General features: G+C 41.2%; 1 protein-coding gene across 1 annotated transcript in view; it reads left to right on the top strand.

The window, feature by feature from the left end:
* Positions 1-5170: 5170 nt before the first annotated feature.
* Positions 5171-18515, top strand: part of myo10 (myosin X) — a 292275-nt gene continuing 278930 nt past the window's right edge. The window contains exon 1 of the mRNA XM_072283726.1: positions 5171-5532. Coding sequence (XP_072139827.1) covers positions 5512-5532 — 21 coding nt within the window. The 5' untranslated portion in view covers positions 5171-5511. The remainder of the gene's footprint in view (positions 5533-18515) is intronic.

Genomic DNA, 18515 nt, shown 5'->3' with positions numbered 1-18515 from the left:
GAGGGCATATTACTGACCACAAATACCGGCCAATTACACCTCAAGATTAAGCCATTAAATTTATTGCCACGTTATTCTATTTCTATTTCAGATCAAGTTGGTTTACCTTTTGCAGGGAATGGAAAGAAAATAGGCTATTGGTAGTAGAAATAGAGATGTGAGGCTGAAGTGGGGGAATGCTTTGGAGGTGAAAGGAAGTATTTTGCTGAAGGTTTGGATGCAAGATCATAAGTGCTGTTTGTTATGCCAAATGTAATGAATGCAACCTTCTATTATACTGTATGTTACTGGCACCAGGGGAATCAAATGAGACTTTCACATAAAGATATGGAAGGGAAGAGAAACAGTTATAGAGGATGGACTGCCCAATATTGATTAAAGCTAATTAATGGATAAATGGTGTGATTATTAAAAATAAAGTAAAACTGAAAGGGGTGATTTCAAAATATTGGCACACAGAAATAAATAAAAATGAAAAAGTTTTCCATCTTACGGTAGAGATGTACAGTAGTTGTGTTGCATTGGACTAGAGAAAGGAAAAATAATTCCACGAATACAAAATACAAATTAGTAACAAGGCACTTCAGTAATTACAGTACATGAACAGGTTCAAACCTATTAGAAAGGCAGTGATTGACATGAATACCTCAACACAGTCAGTTTCTGGTCTTGATAGTGGCAACAGAACTGGTTTATCAATACCTCAATTTCAGCATTTTGCAATTCCAACAGATGACATTTTTCAGTTAAAAAATTAAATTAAAATTTTCAGCTGTGCAACGTCGGGGTAGGTAAACTGTTGTTTGTACAGCAATTATGCATTCTGCATCTAAATCAGTGTGTCTGTCAGTGATCTTTCAGCTAACCTTTTCCCCATTAACAAGACATCTAGCTTAGCTCGGTCTAAATATTTATCATATTTTATTCCAACCATTGAGATTGGGCTATTTACATCTCAACTGTATGTTCCTCTCCACCTGCAGCTGCTATACCAAAAAACAGAAGATTTATAACTATTTGGGTCATATATTTAATTGTCGTACATTGCTGCATTGTGATTCAATTCATGTTGTGGCCCATCAGTCACTGCAGTCACACACTCCATTTTGTTTCACATTAAATGCTCAATTTAATCAAAATTGGCCCAAAGCTGCAAATGACAAGAAAAAGGAAGGTGAACTGAATTAATAATGCCAGAATATTAAACAGTAGACAAGATAAGGAGTGAGTCTATGGATTAGACAAAACCTGTAGTTTCAGACTTGAATCATACTGTATATGTGGAGCCATAGCCCAAAATGGTGTCATTTGTTTTTGAAAGGGATTGCATTCTGCTTCTGTAATTAGAGATGCAGCCAGATTTCAAAGTTCAAAGTACATTTATTATCAAAGTATGTTTAGTTTATACAACCTTGTAATTCATCTTCTTACAGGCAACCACGAAACAAAGAACCCCAATAAAACCCATTAAAAACAGAAGACTGTCAAACACCCAATGTACAAGGAGAGAAAAAAAATAAAGCAATAATAAAGCAACCAAACAGCATTCAGAACTGAAGTTTACAACGTCAGGCATCACTGCAGCTGATCCACCAGAAGTCCACAGAAGCCAATTCTGAAGGCCTCAATCCAGCACAGAGCTAAGCAAACCCTGCGGAGCAGTTAGCTGAATTGGCTGGAATCTTGCCTCTGACCCCTACAACCCGGCCATTTTAATCTGGCTCTTAAATCGTCTAAACCTTGGGTTGTACCTCACCTTTGAGCTCAGGCACCGTCACTTTGATAAGGCCAGTAGCTAACCTTTCTGATTCAGCTTGGCTCTTAAATCAATCAAACCTCAGGTCTCTCCTTGCTTTGCCTCATCTCAGCTCTGCCTCATTGAATTACCTGATCTCTCCAATTTGTCTTGGCTCTTAAATCGATCAAACCTCATATCTTTCCATGCCTTGGTTCCACCACATCGAATTGCCTCCAAGTCCACTCCAGCAACTCCAGCCAAAAATGCTGCAAACAGGATTGCATACATTCCTGAAGAGGACAAATGATGAAGAATATACTGAATGTATATTAATGAAAAATAATTCTGATGCAAGATTTTGATCTGAAATGTTAACATATCACCCCAGGCACCTCCAGCAGATTGGAGACAGTAAGATACTGCCAATGCTAGAACTCTGGAGCAACACATAGAATGCAGGAGAAACACAGCAGGAAAGGCAGCATCTGTGGAGAGAATTGCCCTGACAATGTTTCAGGTTGAAACTCTTCATCTGGACTTCCATCATCAGTCTAACATTCTAAAAAGTTTATTTATTCTTTCCTTAGAGATACAGTGTTGAACAGGCCCTTCTGGCCCAATGAACTGCACCACAGAGCAACCCACCGATTTAGTACTAGCCTAATCACAGGACAGTTTATAATGACCAATTAACCTTCTAAGTGATACATCTTTGGACAGTGGGAGGAAACCAGAGCACCTGGAGGAAACCCCCACAGTCATGGGGAGAATGTACAAATTCCTTACAGAGGGTGCCAGAATTGAACTCTAAACTCCAGCACTGTAATGGCATCATGCTAATAGCTACGCTACCATGGTGCCCTAATAATAATGAGTAAGTTATTAGTGAGCCACAGAAAATCAAAATTCAAGCACCTTTGTAACAAGTGTCAAAACAGGAGTTGTTAAATAGAATTTTCTATCCAAATTCATTTTCAGAAAACTTGCTTCCCAGATAGTTTTTTTAAAATCAGTCCTTTCAAGTACTTCTCCAGTTTTAAATCACTCTCTTGTTGCTTAGCCCTGCACATCAGCCAGGAGGATTGCATAGAAGGTGTGCTTTTGTTGACCTGATGCCAATTCCCTAGACATCTGATCATTAACCCAAGGCAACCCAGACTGGCACACTTTAGGGACAGAAAATCAGGATATAGTGGCAGTGTTAAGACCTGCTGAGTATTTTGTTTGTTTTATAAACACCAGTAATGAGAGAACCCGTAACCTGAAGATCTCTTTTGATTTGCAACTCATAGGTTCTATGTTTTTTTGGTTTTTAGTCTGAACATGTCCTTCTCAGATATCAAAAACACAATGAACCAGAATGCATAAAAATGTAGGGATTTCACCTCAATCAGAGAGGAGTTCTGGTATCATGTAACCTTCATAGAGTTGTCCAGCATGGAAAAAAGACCCTTCAGCCGACCATGCCAATGCCGACCATCATGCCAATCCCACTTGCCCTGCATTAATTCTATATCTCTCTGTGCCTTGCTCATTCAACTACCTGTCTATTCATCTCCTAATATGATTACTGTTCCTGCCTCTGGCAACTCATTCCAGCTACCAAGTACCCTTTGTGTGAAAAAATTGCCCTCAGGTCCTTTTTAAATTACTCCCTCTCACTTCAAACCTATGCCCTCTAATTTTACGTGTCTAACATATTCAACATTAATCAAAACCTTTTGAGTATGAGCAAAATACACAACAGAATCATGTCATTAAAGTTCAAAGCAAATTTATTATCGAAGTACATATATGTCACCATATACAACCCTGAGATTAATTTTCTTGCAGGCATACTCAAATCCATAATAGAATAATCACAATAGAATCAATAAAAGACCTCACCAACTTGGCCATTCAACCAGTGCTGGATGGCAAAAGGCAACAAACTGCAAATACCAAAAGAAAGAAAAGTAATAATAATAAATAAATAAGCAATAAATATCAAGAACATGAGACAAAGAGTCAGGTTGTGGGAACATTTCAATGGTGGGGCAAGTGAAGTTGAGTGAAGTTATCCCCTTTGGTTCCAAAGTCTATTTTTTTTTCTATTTTTTTAACATTTAAGAATAAATTGGACAGATACATGGATGGGAAGTGTATGGAGGGATATGGTCTGTGTGCAGGTCAGTGGGACTAGACAGAAAATGGTTCAGCACAGCTAAGAAGGGCCAAAAGGCCTGTTTCTGTGCTGTAGTTTTTCTATGGTTTCTATGGTTTTCTATGGTCTGATGGCTGAGGGGTAATAACTGTTCTTGAAACTGATGCTATGAGTCCTGAGGCTCCTGTGCCTTCACAAACAAGGGAAAATCTGCAGATGTGGAAATCCAAGCAACGCACACAAAATGCTGGAGGAACTCAGCAGGTCAGGCAGCATCTATAGAAGAGTACAGTCGAAGTTTTCCGAAACATTCTTCTTGATGGCAGAAGCAAGAAGAGGGCATGTCCTGGGTGGTGGGGATCTCTGACGATGGACAGTCAGTATACTCTCCACTACTCAGCCTTAGAAGTTTGTCAAAGTTTTAGCTGCCACACTGAACCTTCACAAACTCTTAAGGAAGTAAAGGTGCTGCTGTGATTTCTTCATAATTGCACATACATGCTGGGCCCAATAACACTGAATAATAACACTGAGGAAATTAAAGTTGCTAACCCTCTCCACCTCTATCTTCCAATGAGGACTGACTAATGGACCTCTGCTTCCTGAAGTCTGATTAGCTCCTTGGTCTTACTGACATTAAGTGCGATTGTTTTTGTGGCACCACTCAGTCAGATCTTCAATCTCTCTCCTCTATGCTGATTTATCACCACCTTTGTTGAAGGAGATGTTGCTAATCCGAACTGACTAGGGTCTGCCGCTGAGGAGATCGAGGATCAAATTGCACAAGGAGGTATTGAGTCTAAGGTCTTGAAGTTTATTGATTAGTTTTGACGGATGGCGGTATTGAATGCTGAGCTGTGGGTAATAAAGAGCATCATGATGTATGCATTTTATGTTCAAATACATGAAAAAACATTACTGATATTTGGGATAATATTTAAATTATTTTTTCTGTAAATCTAATCCAGGATGGTTTTGAGTAAGCAATAACAACGCGCGTAAATAAAAGTTAAGCCGTTCAATATTTTTAACTGGATTACAACAACATTCAACAACTCGACACGCCAAATGTACGTTACCGCGCCTGATACACCAACATTTGCAGGAGGTGATAAAATCCTGAACTTTAAACATGGTCCTTCTGAGGGCACGCAAGTATGGTTTACATTTAAACCTTGAAGTAACGAGGAACCAATTCCCTTATAAGGTTCATTTGTGGGGGCTGGGCTGCAGGAACTGGGTGGAGCTATATTAGTCACAAGGGAGTATTACTCCGTTGGGTTAGTTCAGAGAAGTTTGAGTGCCTAGAAAATGTGTATGAATAGTACAATGTCCTAACAGGAGTAAAGTTCATTTTAATTGTGAAGGAGTTTTTCCTTTCTCATAATCTGAAGAAAACTGCACATTAAGAAAACTGCCATGAATGAGTGCTTGTTTCACAGTCCCCCCGATTTAAGGAAATTCCGGAACAAAGGACGCAGTGTGAATGTGTGTTCATCTCAAAACTGGTAGTAACGAGGAGTAACTTTGAAACCTGAGAAGTGGAATACTACCTTCGTTTGTAGCTCGCGTCAGTAATCCATGGTTTTGTAGAAAATAAACTCTTAAAAGTCTGGTTTAAAATTAAACAATGGACAACTTTTTCACTGAGGTAAGTTCACTTCGCGAACTGTATTTTTATGTTTTAATTTAAAATGATTATCTGACCAGTTTAACTATCTTTCGGCTTGTGGCGTGAAAGGAGAGGGAAATATAACAATTAACCACGGACTCTGCTATATTAAGAGGCTTATTTTTCAAATTACTTCTATTTCAATGTTAACTAAGACATGCTGGAAGTAGGGATTCTCTCTGACCGGTCTGGTATTTCCTTTCAAAAAGCTACAAGCTTCCTGCAAAGGAAGCAGTCTTTTCAGTAGATTATGTTAGGGAACTGGACAGCGAGGTAATATAAATATTCAGACAAACGCACACCATTCCAGCATATTTTACTATAATCTGGTTTGCATTATTTAGTCGATGATTTTGGAGTGAGTTTATACCACAAACTCGTCTTACAGATTTTTAGGGTGTGTGTTTCTTTAAATGGGAAAAAAAAAACACATTGGTTGTATGACCGATTCCAGGTAATTAGATTGTGTAACTTTAGTTTATAATCAAATTATGTTTGCAATTTTAGTTATCACAGCTGCTTGCAATGTAATTTCAAGGAAATCCGCTCCTTGTATGTAATTGTTTTAAAAAAAAAGGTGTCTTATCTTCGAGTAGTTCTCATCATACATAAGTGACTTGTTTTCAAAGTTTAAATGCGTACTATATTTACAATGTCCGGAATTACTGATTGCTAATAGAAGTTTATGTATGCGTTTATCAGTCTAAATCTAAATGATTAATGTTGCTCTTTGATTGCTTTGTTTAGTGGTTAAAACAAAGGAATTGACAAGGGAATCAGCCTTGATTGACCCTGTTAGTCAAAAGAATGAATTAATTCTGTTCAGGTATATGCCAAGGAAAAACATTGTTTCCTGAAAGTGGTCCTCTATCAGTAAGGAAAGCTTGTTATCATTTGATGGTGGTCTTTCGCAGAAAGTATCTGCAAACGGAGTTGTGGAATGGTGCTGACCCGGGCCAGACTGAAACATGTTGTACCAAAATTGGCAAGCTTTTGTTTCCTGTCTGTAAACTCATTAATCAGTCTCCCGCTCCTGTGTGTAAAGATCATGATGCACGAAGTGTTTCAGTTGCTAGATCAGCGTAAGTGTTTTGCCTGTGTTAAACTTACTGTGTTAGTTTTAAGGAAGTGGCCACGTTTCAGGGACGGAGGTAAAGAAGGAAATTGGAAGAGATGTTAACACTTTTGTTCGTTTAATTATTCAAAGATATTTCAGAACACACTAGTGTTTACATTGATTTTGTTCATGCAATCCATTGTTAAACAAAAGGGCAGGTTTTCTTTTAACTGTGGACTTTGATCTAACATAATACAAATGCCTTGTTCGATTCAGACTTCGCAAACATTCACTTCGAGCTCTTGCCTGCGCATTCAATTTATGCTGAAAGTAATATTTGATTTGTCTAAGCGTTATGTGAAATGTTAATCACATTGGTTATTGCATTAAAAGTGAATTGATTGAGTAATTTAGATTTTAAGCTTGAGGCTAATGAAAGATTTAACAAATATAACACTCTAAATTCAAAAATAATTAGGATATATGGCTACATTGCCCGTTTTAAGTTGGATTTGCACAAATATTCCCATGTTTATCCCCCACATTGCCAGTGAATGATTTCCATTTTCAAGGTACATATTCATATTTAGTACTTGGTAGTTGACTCACCCAGAGTATGTTGTAATTCTGCAGAGTAAAGGTTGGATGTAAGATTGCTGGAAATTCAATGCAACACTGTATTGAGAGTCTTGTAACGAGAGTGTGATTTTTGGATTCTGTGCCATTCTGCTTGCTTCATTACAGGAAGGATGTGGAGACTTTGGAAATGTACAGAAGAGGTTTACCAGGATGCTGCTTAGATTATAGAGTATGAGGAGAAGCTGGACAAATTTGGGTTTTTCTTGGAGTCTCAAAAGCTGAGGAGAGATGTCATAGAAGTTTATAAAATTGAGGCATAGATAAGGCAGAAAGTCAGAATCTTTCTTCCAGGCTATAAACGTTAAATACTAAATAGAGATACAGTCGACGTTTTGGGCCGACACCTTTCGTGAGTCCTGACGAAGGGTCTCAGCCCGAAACATCGACTGTACCTCTTCCTATAGATGCTGCCTTTTGTGTGTGTTAATCGAGCTTCCAACATCTGCAGATTTTCTCGTATTGGCGTTTTTAAATACTAAATGGTAAGCAATTCTGGTTAAATAGGGAACGCTTAAAGAAGATCGCTGGGCAAGTTAGTTTTTTTTACACAGAATGGTAAGTACCTGGAACAGGCTGCCAGAGGAAGTAGTGGAGGTAGATAAGCCAATGGCGTTTAAAAGGATGTTAGATGCATGAACATGCAGGGAGGGATATGAAGTGAGTCAGCTTCATTATCACTGACAAATGCCATGAAATTTGTTGTCTTGCAGCAGCAGTATAGTGCAAGATGTAAAAATTACAAAATAAGTTAGTGCAAAAAAAACAGATAAACAAGGTAGTGTTTCTGGACCGTTAAGAAATCTGATGGTGGAGGGGAAGAAGCTGTTTCTTTTTTTTTATTGTTATGAATCTTTGGCTTTCCAATGGTAGTAACACAAAGAGGGCATGTTCCAGGTCGTGAGGATGACACCTTGGAGATGCATGCCACCTTCTTGAGGTTCTGCCTCTTGAAAATGTTCTTGATGGCAGGGAATCCTTAACCCTCTCTGTATCTGTGTCATGGAGATTTCATACTAGGCCATGATGAAAGCAGTCAGAATATTCTGACCCGTACACCTGTAGAAATTTGCATGAGTTTTTGGTGGCGTACCAAATCTCTTCAAACTCCTAATGAAGTAGAGCCTCTGGCATGCCGCCTTTGTGATTGCATCAGTGTGTTTTGCTCAGGACGGATCCTATGCAATTTAGTTTAACTTGGCATTGTTTGGTGCAGACGTCCTGGGCTGAAGGGCCTGTTTTTAAAAAAAAAAATCTGGATTATATAATTGCCCTCTACTTTCTGTTTTTGTGTCCACTCCCCCTCCGCACCACTGAAATAATGGTGACAGAAATTCCCATCGTTGATTGCTTGGTTTAGTAGTTAAAACAAATAAACTGACATTGAAATCAGATTGATCCAGTGGATGCCAGGCTAAAACCTGATGTTTTCTTTCAATGAGCCCCCATTGATTTGTTTTGATAGCTGCAATACTTCAGATAAAACTGAGCATCCAGGATTTCTACACACCATTACAGATTTAGAATAAAATTGCATTCTTATTACAGAGCAACACACATAAAATGCTGGAGGAACTTAGCAGGTCAGGCAGCATGTATGAAAATGAATAAACAGTCAATGTTTTGGGCTGAGACCCTTCACCTGGACTGGAGAAGAAAGGGGAAGAAGCCAGGAGAGGGAAAGGAGGACAAGCTAGTAGGTCATAGATGAAGCTAGGCAGGTGGGGTGAGGGGAGGATGAAGTAAGAAGTTGGGAGGTGATAGGTGGTAAAGGGCTGAAAGAGGAGGAACCTGATAGGAGAAGAGAGTGAATCTTGGGAGACAGGAAAGGTTGAGGGGCAATGGGGGAGTTGGTAGGCAAATAAGGAGAAGAGGTAAAGGGGACAGAGCAGGGAAATGAAAGATGGGAGGAAGAAAATTATTGGAAGTTGGAGAAATCGGTATTCATGCCATCAGATTGGAGGCTACCTAGATGGAATATAAGGTGTTGATTCTTCAGCTTGAGAGTGGTTCATCATGGCAGAAGAGGGGGCCATGGACATGCATTCTTATCAAATTTTCCTACATTTGTCCAGTTTTGCATTAAGTTCCCAGCTCCCTCACATTTATCGCCAGAATTATTTTGGCAAACTGTTCTTTTAAAGTGTGACTTGACCGAATACATAGAACAGATTTAATATTTGGATTGCACCTACTATAGAAATTGCTCTGAATTGGCTGTAATTGACTATTATTGCAAAGCAATTTATACTTCATGAAACTGCAAAGATTATGGAAAAGATTCGAGAATTGTGGCAGAACTTTTGGTCCTGGGTTATTGGATGAGGTTGGCCAGTTTAGGACCTTATTCTTTGGAGTGTAGGAGACTGACTGGTAATGTTGCAGAGGTGTACAAAATCATGGAGCAAGTTAGATAGTAGTTGTTGTGCAACTGTGCTGGAAAAGTTTTGCCCACATTTCAGAACAGCAAAATACATGTCAATTATTTTAAAGTATTCATAATCTACTATAATATTCAATCTATTTAAAGCAAAATCTCATTTTAAACATGAGAAATTCTGTAGATGCTAGAAATCCAAAGCAACATGTACAAAATGTTGGAGGAACTCAGCAGGTCAGGCAACCATCTATGGCAATGAATAAAGTCAATGATGTAGGCTGAGACTATTCATTGTATTTTAATGAAGTTTTATTCAAAGTGAAGAATGGGAGACAAAGAGCCTGCAGAAATTGGAATCTAGAGCAAAAATATCAAACGTGACATTTCAGGTGAGACTCAGGTAGAGATGTGTCATGTGACATTTCACATTCCGGGTAGAGATTCTTCAACTGGGGAGGTTGCTGTAGCAATAGGCAAAGAAACTGGTACTGCTGTTAGAGTTGATTCCTCACTGTAAATAATGGGAAATTGCTGCAAAGCCACTCAGTGAACAGGTGAATCAGATCATCTCAGAGATGCAACAGGTGGTGTCTCATAGCTCCAGTGCTGTCTCCATTAGACTTAAACATTTCCAGAATTTGAGAAAGATCAGTAGGTATTATTGAACGTGAAAAAGACTAGGTTACAGGGAAACAAGAAATGTTCTGAGCATAGGCCACATGACCATTGTAAGGATGTGTGTCATGCAAGTTTGTGTGCATGTACATAGCAGTCATGAAATTACGCAGGGCCAGCACTCGTATATTGTTTTACATGTTTCACTGCAAACTGTATTGGTTTATTCTTGACCCCTGTGCAGAGGTGCAGTGAAAAGTTTTTATTTTCACGTCATCCAGACAAGTTGTACTTGTGTCGCACAACAAAGTATTTATTTATTGCGATCCACCACGGAATAGGCCCTTTTGGTCCTTCGAGCCGCGCTGCCCAGCAATCCCCTGATTTAAGCCTAGCCTAATCACAGGACAATTTAAGATGACCAATTAATCTACTAACCGGTACGTCTTTGAACTGAGAGAGGAAACTGGAGCACCCAGAGGAAATCCACGCAGTCATGGAGAGAATGTACAGGGTCCTTTCAGGCAGCAGTGGGAATTGAACCGTAAAGAGTTGAGCTAACCACTACGATACAGTGCTGCCCCAGTGGTGAAAAAGTAGTAAAAAGAAAACAGACTGAAGAATATAATGTTGCAGCTGCAGAAATGCAGTGTAGATAATTCTGACAGTTTTATAATTGAGATCTAAGAGTAGAATGATTATAATAACTGTAATGAGAATATATACTGGGGACACTTTGCAAAACATCATAATAATGCACCATCTTGGAGTTCCAAATCTTAAGACGAAATACACATTGCAAGTAATCAATTTGAATGCTGGCTCTTATCAAGGTGTAGATGGAATATAACATAGAGGAAGTTGTGTTTACATCAAGAGCTTGGGTCCGACCCCATCCAGTGTACTGACTGCACAAATGAGGATTGTACCTACGAAGTACTGAGTGTGAAGAGTGTATATATAAAAACAAACAAACAAACAAACATAGAAACATAGAAAATAGGTGCAGGAGAAGGCCATTTGGCCCTTCGAGCCTGCACCGCCATTCAGTATGATCATGGCTGATCATCCAACTCAGAACCCTGTACCAGCCTTCCCTCCATACCCCCTGATCCCTTTAGCCACAAGGGCCTTCTCTAACTCCCTCTTAAATATAGCCCATGAACTGGCCTCAACTGTTTCCTGTGGCAGAGAATTCCACAGATTCACCACTCTCTGTGTGAAGAAGTTTTTCCTAATCTCGGTCCTAATAGGCTTCCCCTTCATCCTCAAACTGTGACCCCTCGTTCTGGACTTCCCCAACATCGGGAACAATCTTCCTGCATCTAGCCTGTCCAATCCCTTTAGCATTTTATACGTTTCAATCAGATCCCCCCTCAATCTTCTAAATTCCAACGAGTATAAGCCCAGTTCATCCAGTCTTTCATCATATGAAAGTCCTGCCATCCCAGGAATCAATCTGGTGAACCTTCTTTGTACTCCCTCTATGGCAAGGATGTCTTTCCTCAGATGAGGGGACCAAAACTGCACACAATACTCCAGGTGTGGTCTCACCAAGGCCTTGTACAACTGCAGTAGCACCTTCCTGCTCCTGTACTCGAATCCTCTTGCTATAAATGCCAGTACCATTTGCCTTTTTTACTGCCTGCTGTACCTGCATGCCCACTTTCAATGACTGGTGTATAATGACACCCAGGTCTCGTTGCACCTCCCCTTTTCCTAATCGGCCACCATTCAGGTAATAATCTGTTTTCCTGTTTTTGCCACCAAAGTGGATAACTTCACATTTATCCACATTAAGTTGCATCTGCCATGAATTTGCCCACTCACCTAACCTATCCAAGTCACCCTGCATCCTCTTAGCATCCTCCTCACAGCTAACACTGCCGCCCAGCTTCGTGTCATCCGCAAACTTGGAGATGCTGCATTTAATTCCCTCATCGAAGTCACTAATATATATTGTAAACAACTGGGGTCCCAGCACTGAGCCTTGCAGTACCCCACTAGTCACTGCCTGCCATTCTGAAAAGGTCCCATTTATTCCCACTCTTTGCTTCCTGTCTGCCAACCAATTCTCTATCCACATCAATATCTTACCCCCAATACCGTGTGCTTTAAGCTTGCACACTAATCTCCTGTGTGGGACCTTGTCAAAAGCCTTTTGAAAATCCAAATATACCACATCCACTGGTTCTCCCCTATCCACTCTACTAGTTACATCCTCAAAAAATTCTGTGAGATTCGTCAGACATGATTTTCCTTTCACAAATCCATGCTGACTTTGTCTGATCATTTTACCGCTTTCCAAATGTGCTGTTATCACACCTTTGATAACTGACTCTGGCATTTTCCCCACCACCGACGTTAGGCTAACCGGTCTATAATTCCCCGGTTTCTCTCCCTCCTTTTTTAAAAAGTGGGGTTACATTAGCCACCCTCCAATCCTCAGGAACTAGTCCAGAATCTAAAGAGTTTTGAAAAATTATCACTAATGCATCCACTATTTCTTGGGCTACTTCCTTAAGCACTCTAGGATGCAGACCATTTGGCCCTGGGGATTTATCTGCCTTTAATCCCTTCAATTTACCTAACACCACTTCCCTACTGACAAGTATTTCCCTCAGTTCCTCCATCTCACTGGACCCTCTGTCCCCTACTATTTCTGGAAGATTATTTATGTGCTCCTTAGTGAAGACAGAACCAAAGTAATTATTCAATTGGTCTGCCATGTTCTTGCTCCCCATAATCAATTCATGTGTTTCTGTCTGTGGGGGACCTACATTTGTCTTTACCAATATTTTTCTTTTCACATATGTATAAAAACTTTTACAGTCAGTTTTTATGTTCCCTGCCAGTTTTCTCTCATAATTTTTTTTCCCCTTCCTAATTAAGCCCTTTGTCCTCCTCTGCTGGACTCTGAATTTCTCCCAGTCCTCAGGTGAGTCACTTTTTCTGGCTAATTTGTATGCTTCTTCTTTGGAATTGATACTATCCCTAATTTCCCTTGTCAGCCATGGGTGCACTACCTTCCTTGATTTATCCTTTTGCCAAACTGGGATGAACAATTGTTGTAGTTCATCCATGCAATCTTTAAATGCTTGCCATTGCATATCCACCGTCAACCCTTTAAATGTCATTTGCCAGTCTATCTTAGCTAATTCACATCTCATACCTTCAAAGTTACCCTTCTTTAAGTTCAGAACCTTTGTTTCTGAATTAACTATGTCACTCTCCATCTTAATGAAGAATTCCACTATATTATGGTCACTCTTACCCAAGGGGCCTCTCACGACAAGATTGGTAATTAACCCTTCCTCATTGCTCAATACCCAGTCTAGAATAGCCTGCTCTCTAGTTGGTTCCTCGACATGTTGGTTCAAAAAACCATCCCGCATACATTCCAAGAAATCCTCTTCCTCAGCACCCTTACCAATTTGGTTCACCCAATCTATATGTAGATTGAAGTCACCCATTATAACTGCTGTTCCTTTATTGCACACACTTCTAATTTCCTGTTTAATACCATCCCCTACCTCACTACTACTGTTAGGTGGCCTGTACACAACTCCCACCTGCGTTTTCTGCCCCTTAGTGTTATGTAGCTCTACCCATATCGATTCCATATCCTCCCGGCTAATGTCCTTCCTTTCTATTGCGTTAATCTCCTCTCTAACCAGCAATGCTACCCCACCTCCTTTTCTTTCATGTCTATCCCTCCTGAATATTGAATATCCCTGAATGTTGAGCTCCCATCCCTGGTCACCCTGGAGCCATGTCTCTGTGATCCCAACTATATCATATTCATAATAATCTGCAGTTTTAATTCATCCACCTTGTTATGAATGTTCCTTGCACTGACACACAAAGCCTTCAGGCTCGCTTTTACAACACTCTTAGCCCTTATACAATTTTGTTGAAAAGTGGCCCTTTTTGATTTGTGCCCTGGATTTGCCGACCTGCCACTTTTACTTTTCACCTTACTACTTTTTGCTTCTACCCTCATCTTGCACCCCTCTGTCTCTCTGCACTTGTTCCCATCCCCCTGTTGTGAACTAACCTCCTCTCTCCTAGTCTCTTTAATTTGATTCCCACCCCCCAACCATTCTAGTTTAAAGTCACCTCAGTAGACCTCGCAAATCTCCCCGCCAGGATATTGGTCCCCGTAGGATTCAAGTGTAACCCGTCCTTTTTGTACAGGTCACGCCTGCGCCAAAAGAGGTCCCAATGATCCAAAAACTTGAATCCCTGCCCCCTGCTCCAATCCCTCAGCCACGCATTTATCCTCCACCTCATTGCATTCCTACTCTCACTGTCGCGTGGCACAGGCAGTAATCCCGAGATTACTACCTTTGTGGTCCTTTTTCTCAACTCCCTTCCTAACTCCCTATATTCTCCTTTTAGGACCTCTTCCCTTTTCCTACCTATGTCATCGGTACCTATATGTACCATGACCTCTGGCTCCTCACTCTCCCACTTCAGGATATCTTGGGCGCAATCAGAAATATCCCGGACCCTGGCACCAGGGAGGCAAACTACTATCCGGGTCTCTGGACTGCGTCCACAGAATCGCCTATCTGACCCCCTTACTATCGAGTCCCCTATTACAACTGCCCTCCTCTTCCTTTCCATACCCTTCTGAGCTACAGGGCCGGACTCTGTGCCAGAGGCACGGCCACTGTCACTTCCCCCAGGTAAGCTGTTTTCCCCCCGCCCCTCCCCCAAGAGTACCCATTGTCAAGGGGCACAGCCACTGGGGTACTCTCTATTACCTGACTCTTCTGCTTCCCCCTCCTAACCGTGACCCGCTTGTCTGCCTCCCGTGGCCCCAGTGTGACCACCTGCCTGTAACTCCTCTCTATCAACTCCTCACTCTCCCTGACCAGACAGAGGTCATTGAGCTGCAGCTCCAGTTCCCTAACGCGGTCCCTTAGGAATTGCATCTCGGCGCACCTGGCGCAGATGTGAATGTCCGGGAGGCTTGGAGATTCCAGGGCCTCCCACATCTGGCACCGAGAACAACAAACTGCTCTTACACTCATAATGCCCCTCTCCTCAAATAACAACAAAAAATGAATACCAAACCTTCCTCGCCTCGCCCGTTTCCGCCTAAGCCCGTTGAGCCGAAGCCCTAAAGCCTTCACTCTGCTCCCGGCTCACTCCGCTGCCCGCTGTATAAGGCTCTGTTCCTTTTAAATTTTCCTTGCTTCACTGCCTGACGCCATACGCCTGCGCAGTCCCGCCTCTCTGAATGCCGATGGAAAAAAAACCAAGAAATTCAAAAATGGCTTCCTCCGCATTCCCGCTCCGATTCTCAGACTTCCTTCTTCGAATTCGTGTAGCTCCAGTTTACCAAAATAATAGTTAATGACTTGAAGAGTTAACTAGTGACAATAGGATACATAAAACCTGGTTCGTATTCCCTTGAGGGTAGCAGATGAAAGGGTGATTACACATGTCTGCTGATGATCTGCATACATATTAGCTAGCCAGCCATCTGTTGTTTGCTGCTTGCAAAACTTGTGCAATTAATTAAAGGTATACTTTGCATATTCATATCCTTTCATAAAGATAACAGCATTTGAATTATTTACCTTGAAGCTGACTTCAGCTTTAATGGTCCAGCATCTCATTATAAAGCGATGATTACCTGGTGCGAGAGATCCAACAGATGGAAACTTCAATCAAGAAACTGTTGATGAAAACAATGGTTTTCATTGTCCTCTGCTCTGCAGCGTGTGTGTATATAAGTAAACAGAAAGGTTTTATTTCAAGGGAATTGGGCACGCCTTTGTCAGGCCAAGACAGAGAGCAACAGGTTTACAGGATTCCTCTCCCATTAGCCTGTATTTTATGGTTGTTGAAACAGTGACACAGTCATTGTTGGCCACCATTTTATCATGAAACTGGCAACAGCTTTTGGAGTACACATATGTACGATTACAAATGGAAATCCACAGGCTGATATCACTAATATTCTGCTCATCCACAGCCTTCTCCAGATTAACTAGGCAGAATCAGAAGACTGGTAGAAACCTTGGGTTAGGAATTCTCTTGCTTTGAGCAGCACCTCTCCAGGCAAATAAAGGAATTTAGCTAAAACTTGATTACTATAGGGATTGGGGTTTTCTATACATTGTTTGCACATATTTGAATACTTTTTTCTGAGTGATGAGAATTTGCATAGGAGTCACTGGGTATGCTCAGTGTAATTTGAGCCACTGATTGAAAGGCTTCACAGAAACAGTTCCTTGCACCCACCAAGAGCACATCAACCATCAAAGTATCAGTTGGCACTATTCAATGCTATTTCAGTATTTACTCTCACTTAGGGCAAGTTACAGTGGCCAGTTAATCACACTTGCTTTTTATCCATCTCAAGGGGGTCAGCCTTGCCTAGTTTGCTGTTATGGCAACAAGCATATGGTGTGTTTGAGCTCAAGCCAATTCCTTCAGCCAGCCCACTGATCCCAACTCTGCTGCTAATATTCTAAATTTTCATCTTGTCTGTATTGCAACATTGGAACTTGTAGAACATTCAAAATTTGTTTCTTTGGCTTTTAGTTATATTCTGAGGATTTTTTGTGTTTTGAGATGCAAAGGTGTTATGTGTGTACATAATAAAAGAACTGCAATTCCCAGTGTGCAATGTGGGTGGTTCACTGAGAGCCAGAGGTGATGTTGGTGAACTGGGAACGTGTGCTAAAGTGTGGAACTAGAAACAGTGATTGTTAATAAATGTGCTAGTGTTTGAGAACCTATGTCTTTTATCAAGAACAAACATAACATGGTGTCAGAAGTTGGTGTGTCTAAATATGAAGCGTAACTAAATACCATGAACAACTAAGAAAGAGACACGAGTTTCTGATGGAGAGAAGCTGCCGGCAAGAGAGCACGCTGTCTTAAAGTTCACCAAGAAATTGAGGTGAGAGCCTGAAAATCCCCTCAATGGATAATCCAAGTACAGTACTCCTGTAGCAATGCAGTTTACTGGCAATCTAGCTGATAGTTGGAAATGCTACAAACAGCAATTCAATACATACTTCGCTGCGAACAGAGCTGGCAGGACAGAGGAAAACTTGCAACATAGAAACATAGAAAAACCTACAGCACAATACAGGCCCTTTGGCCCAAAATGCTGTCCCGAACATGTACTCACTTTAGAAATTACCTAGGGTTACCCATAGCCCTCTATTTTACTGAGCTCCATGTACCTGTCCAGGAGTCTCTTAAAAGACCCTATTGTATCCGCCTCCACTGCCGTCACCGGCAGCCCATTCCATGCATTCACCACTCCCTGCATTTTTAAAAAAAAACTGCCCCTAACATCTCCTCTGTACCTGCTTACAAGCACCTTAAAGCTGTGCCCTTTTGTGTTAGCCATTTCAGCCCTGGGGAAAAGCCTCTGACTATCTACACGATCAATGCCTCTCATCACCTTATACACCTCTATCAGGTCACTTCTCATCATCTGCCACTCCAAGGCGAAAAGGCTGAGTTCACTCAACCTATTCTCATAAGGCACGCTCCTCAATCCAGGCAACATCCTTGTAAATCTCCTCTGCACCCTTTCTATGGTTTCCACACCCTTCCTGTAGTGAGGTGACCAGAACTGAGCACAGTACTCCAAGTGGGGTCTGACCAGGGTTCTATATAGCTGTAACATTACCTCTTGGCTCTTGAACTCAATCCCATGGTTGATGAAGGCCAATGCACTGTATGTTTTCTTAACCACAGAGTTAACCTGCGCAGCAACTTTGAGTGTCCTGTGGACTTGGACCCAAGATCCCTCTAATCTTCCACACTGCCAAGAGTCTTACCAGTAATACTATATTCTGCCATCACATTTGACCTACCAAAATGAACCACCTCACACTTATCTCGGTTGAACTCTATCTGCCACTTCTCAGCCCACTTTTATATCCAATCGATGTCTCGCTGTAACCTCTGACAGCCCTCCACACTATCCACAACAACTCCAACCTTTGTGTCATCAGCAAATTTACTAACCCATCCTTCCACTTCCTCATCCGGTCATTTACAGAAATCACAAAGAGTAGGGGTCCCAGAACAGATCCCTGAGGCACACCACTGTCACCGACCTCCATGCAGAATATGACTTCTCTACAACCACTCTTTGCCTTATGTGGGCAAGCCAGTTCTGGATCCACAAAGCAATGTCCCCTTTGATCCCATTCTCCTTTACTTTCTCAATAAGCCTTGCATGGGGTACCTTATCAAATGCCTTGCTGAAATCTATATACACTACATCTACTG

This window comes from Mobula birostris, chromosome 19 (genome assembly GCF_030028105.1).
Source record: "Mobula birostris isolate sMobBir1 chromosome 19, sMobBir1.hap1, whole genome shotgun sequence".
NCBI lineage: Eukaryota > Metazoa > Chordata > Chondrichthyes > Myliobatiformes > Myliobatidae > Mobula > Mobula birostris.
The sequence above is the reverse complement of the archived record's forward strand: the minus strand, read 5'-3'. Positions and strand labels throughout refer to the sequence as shown.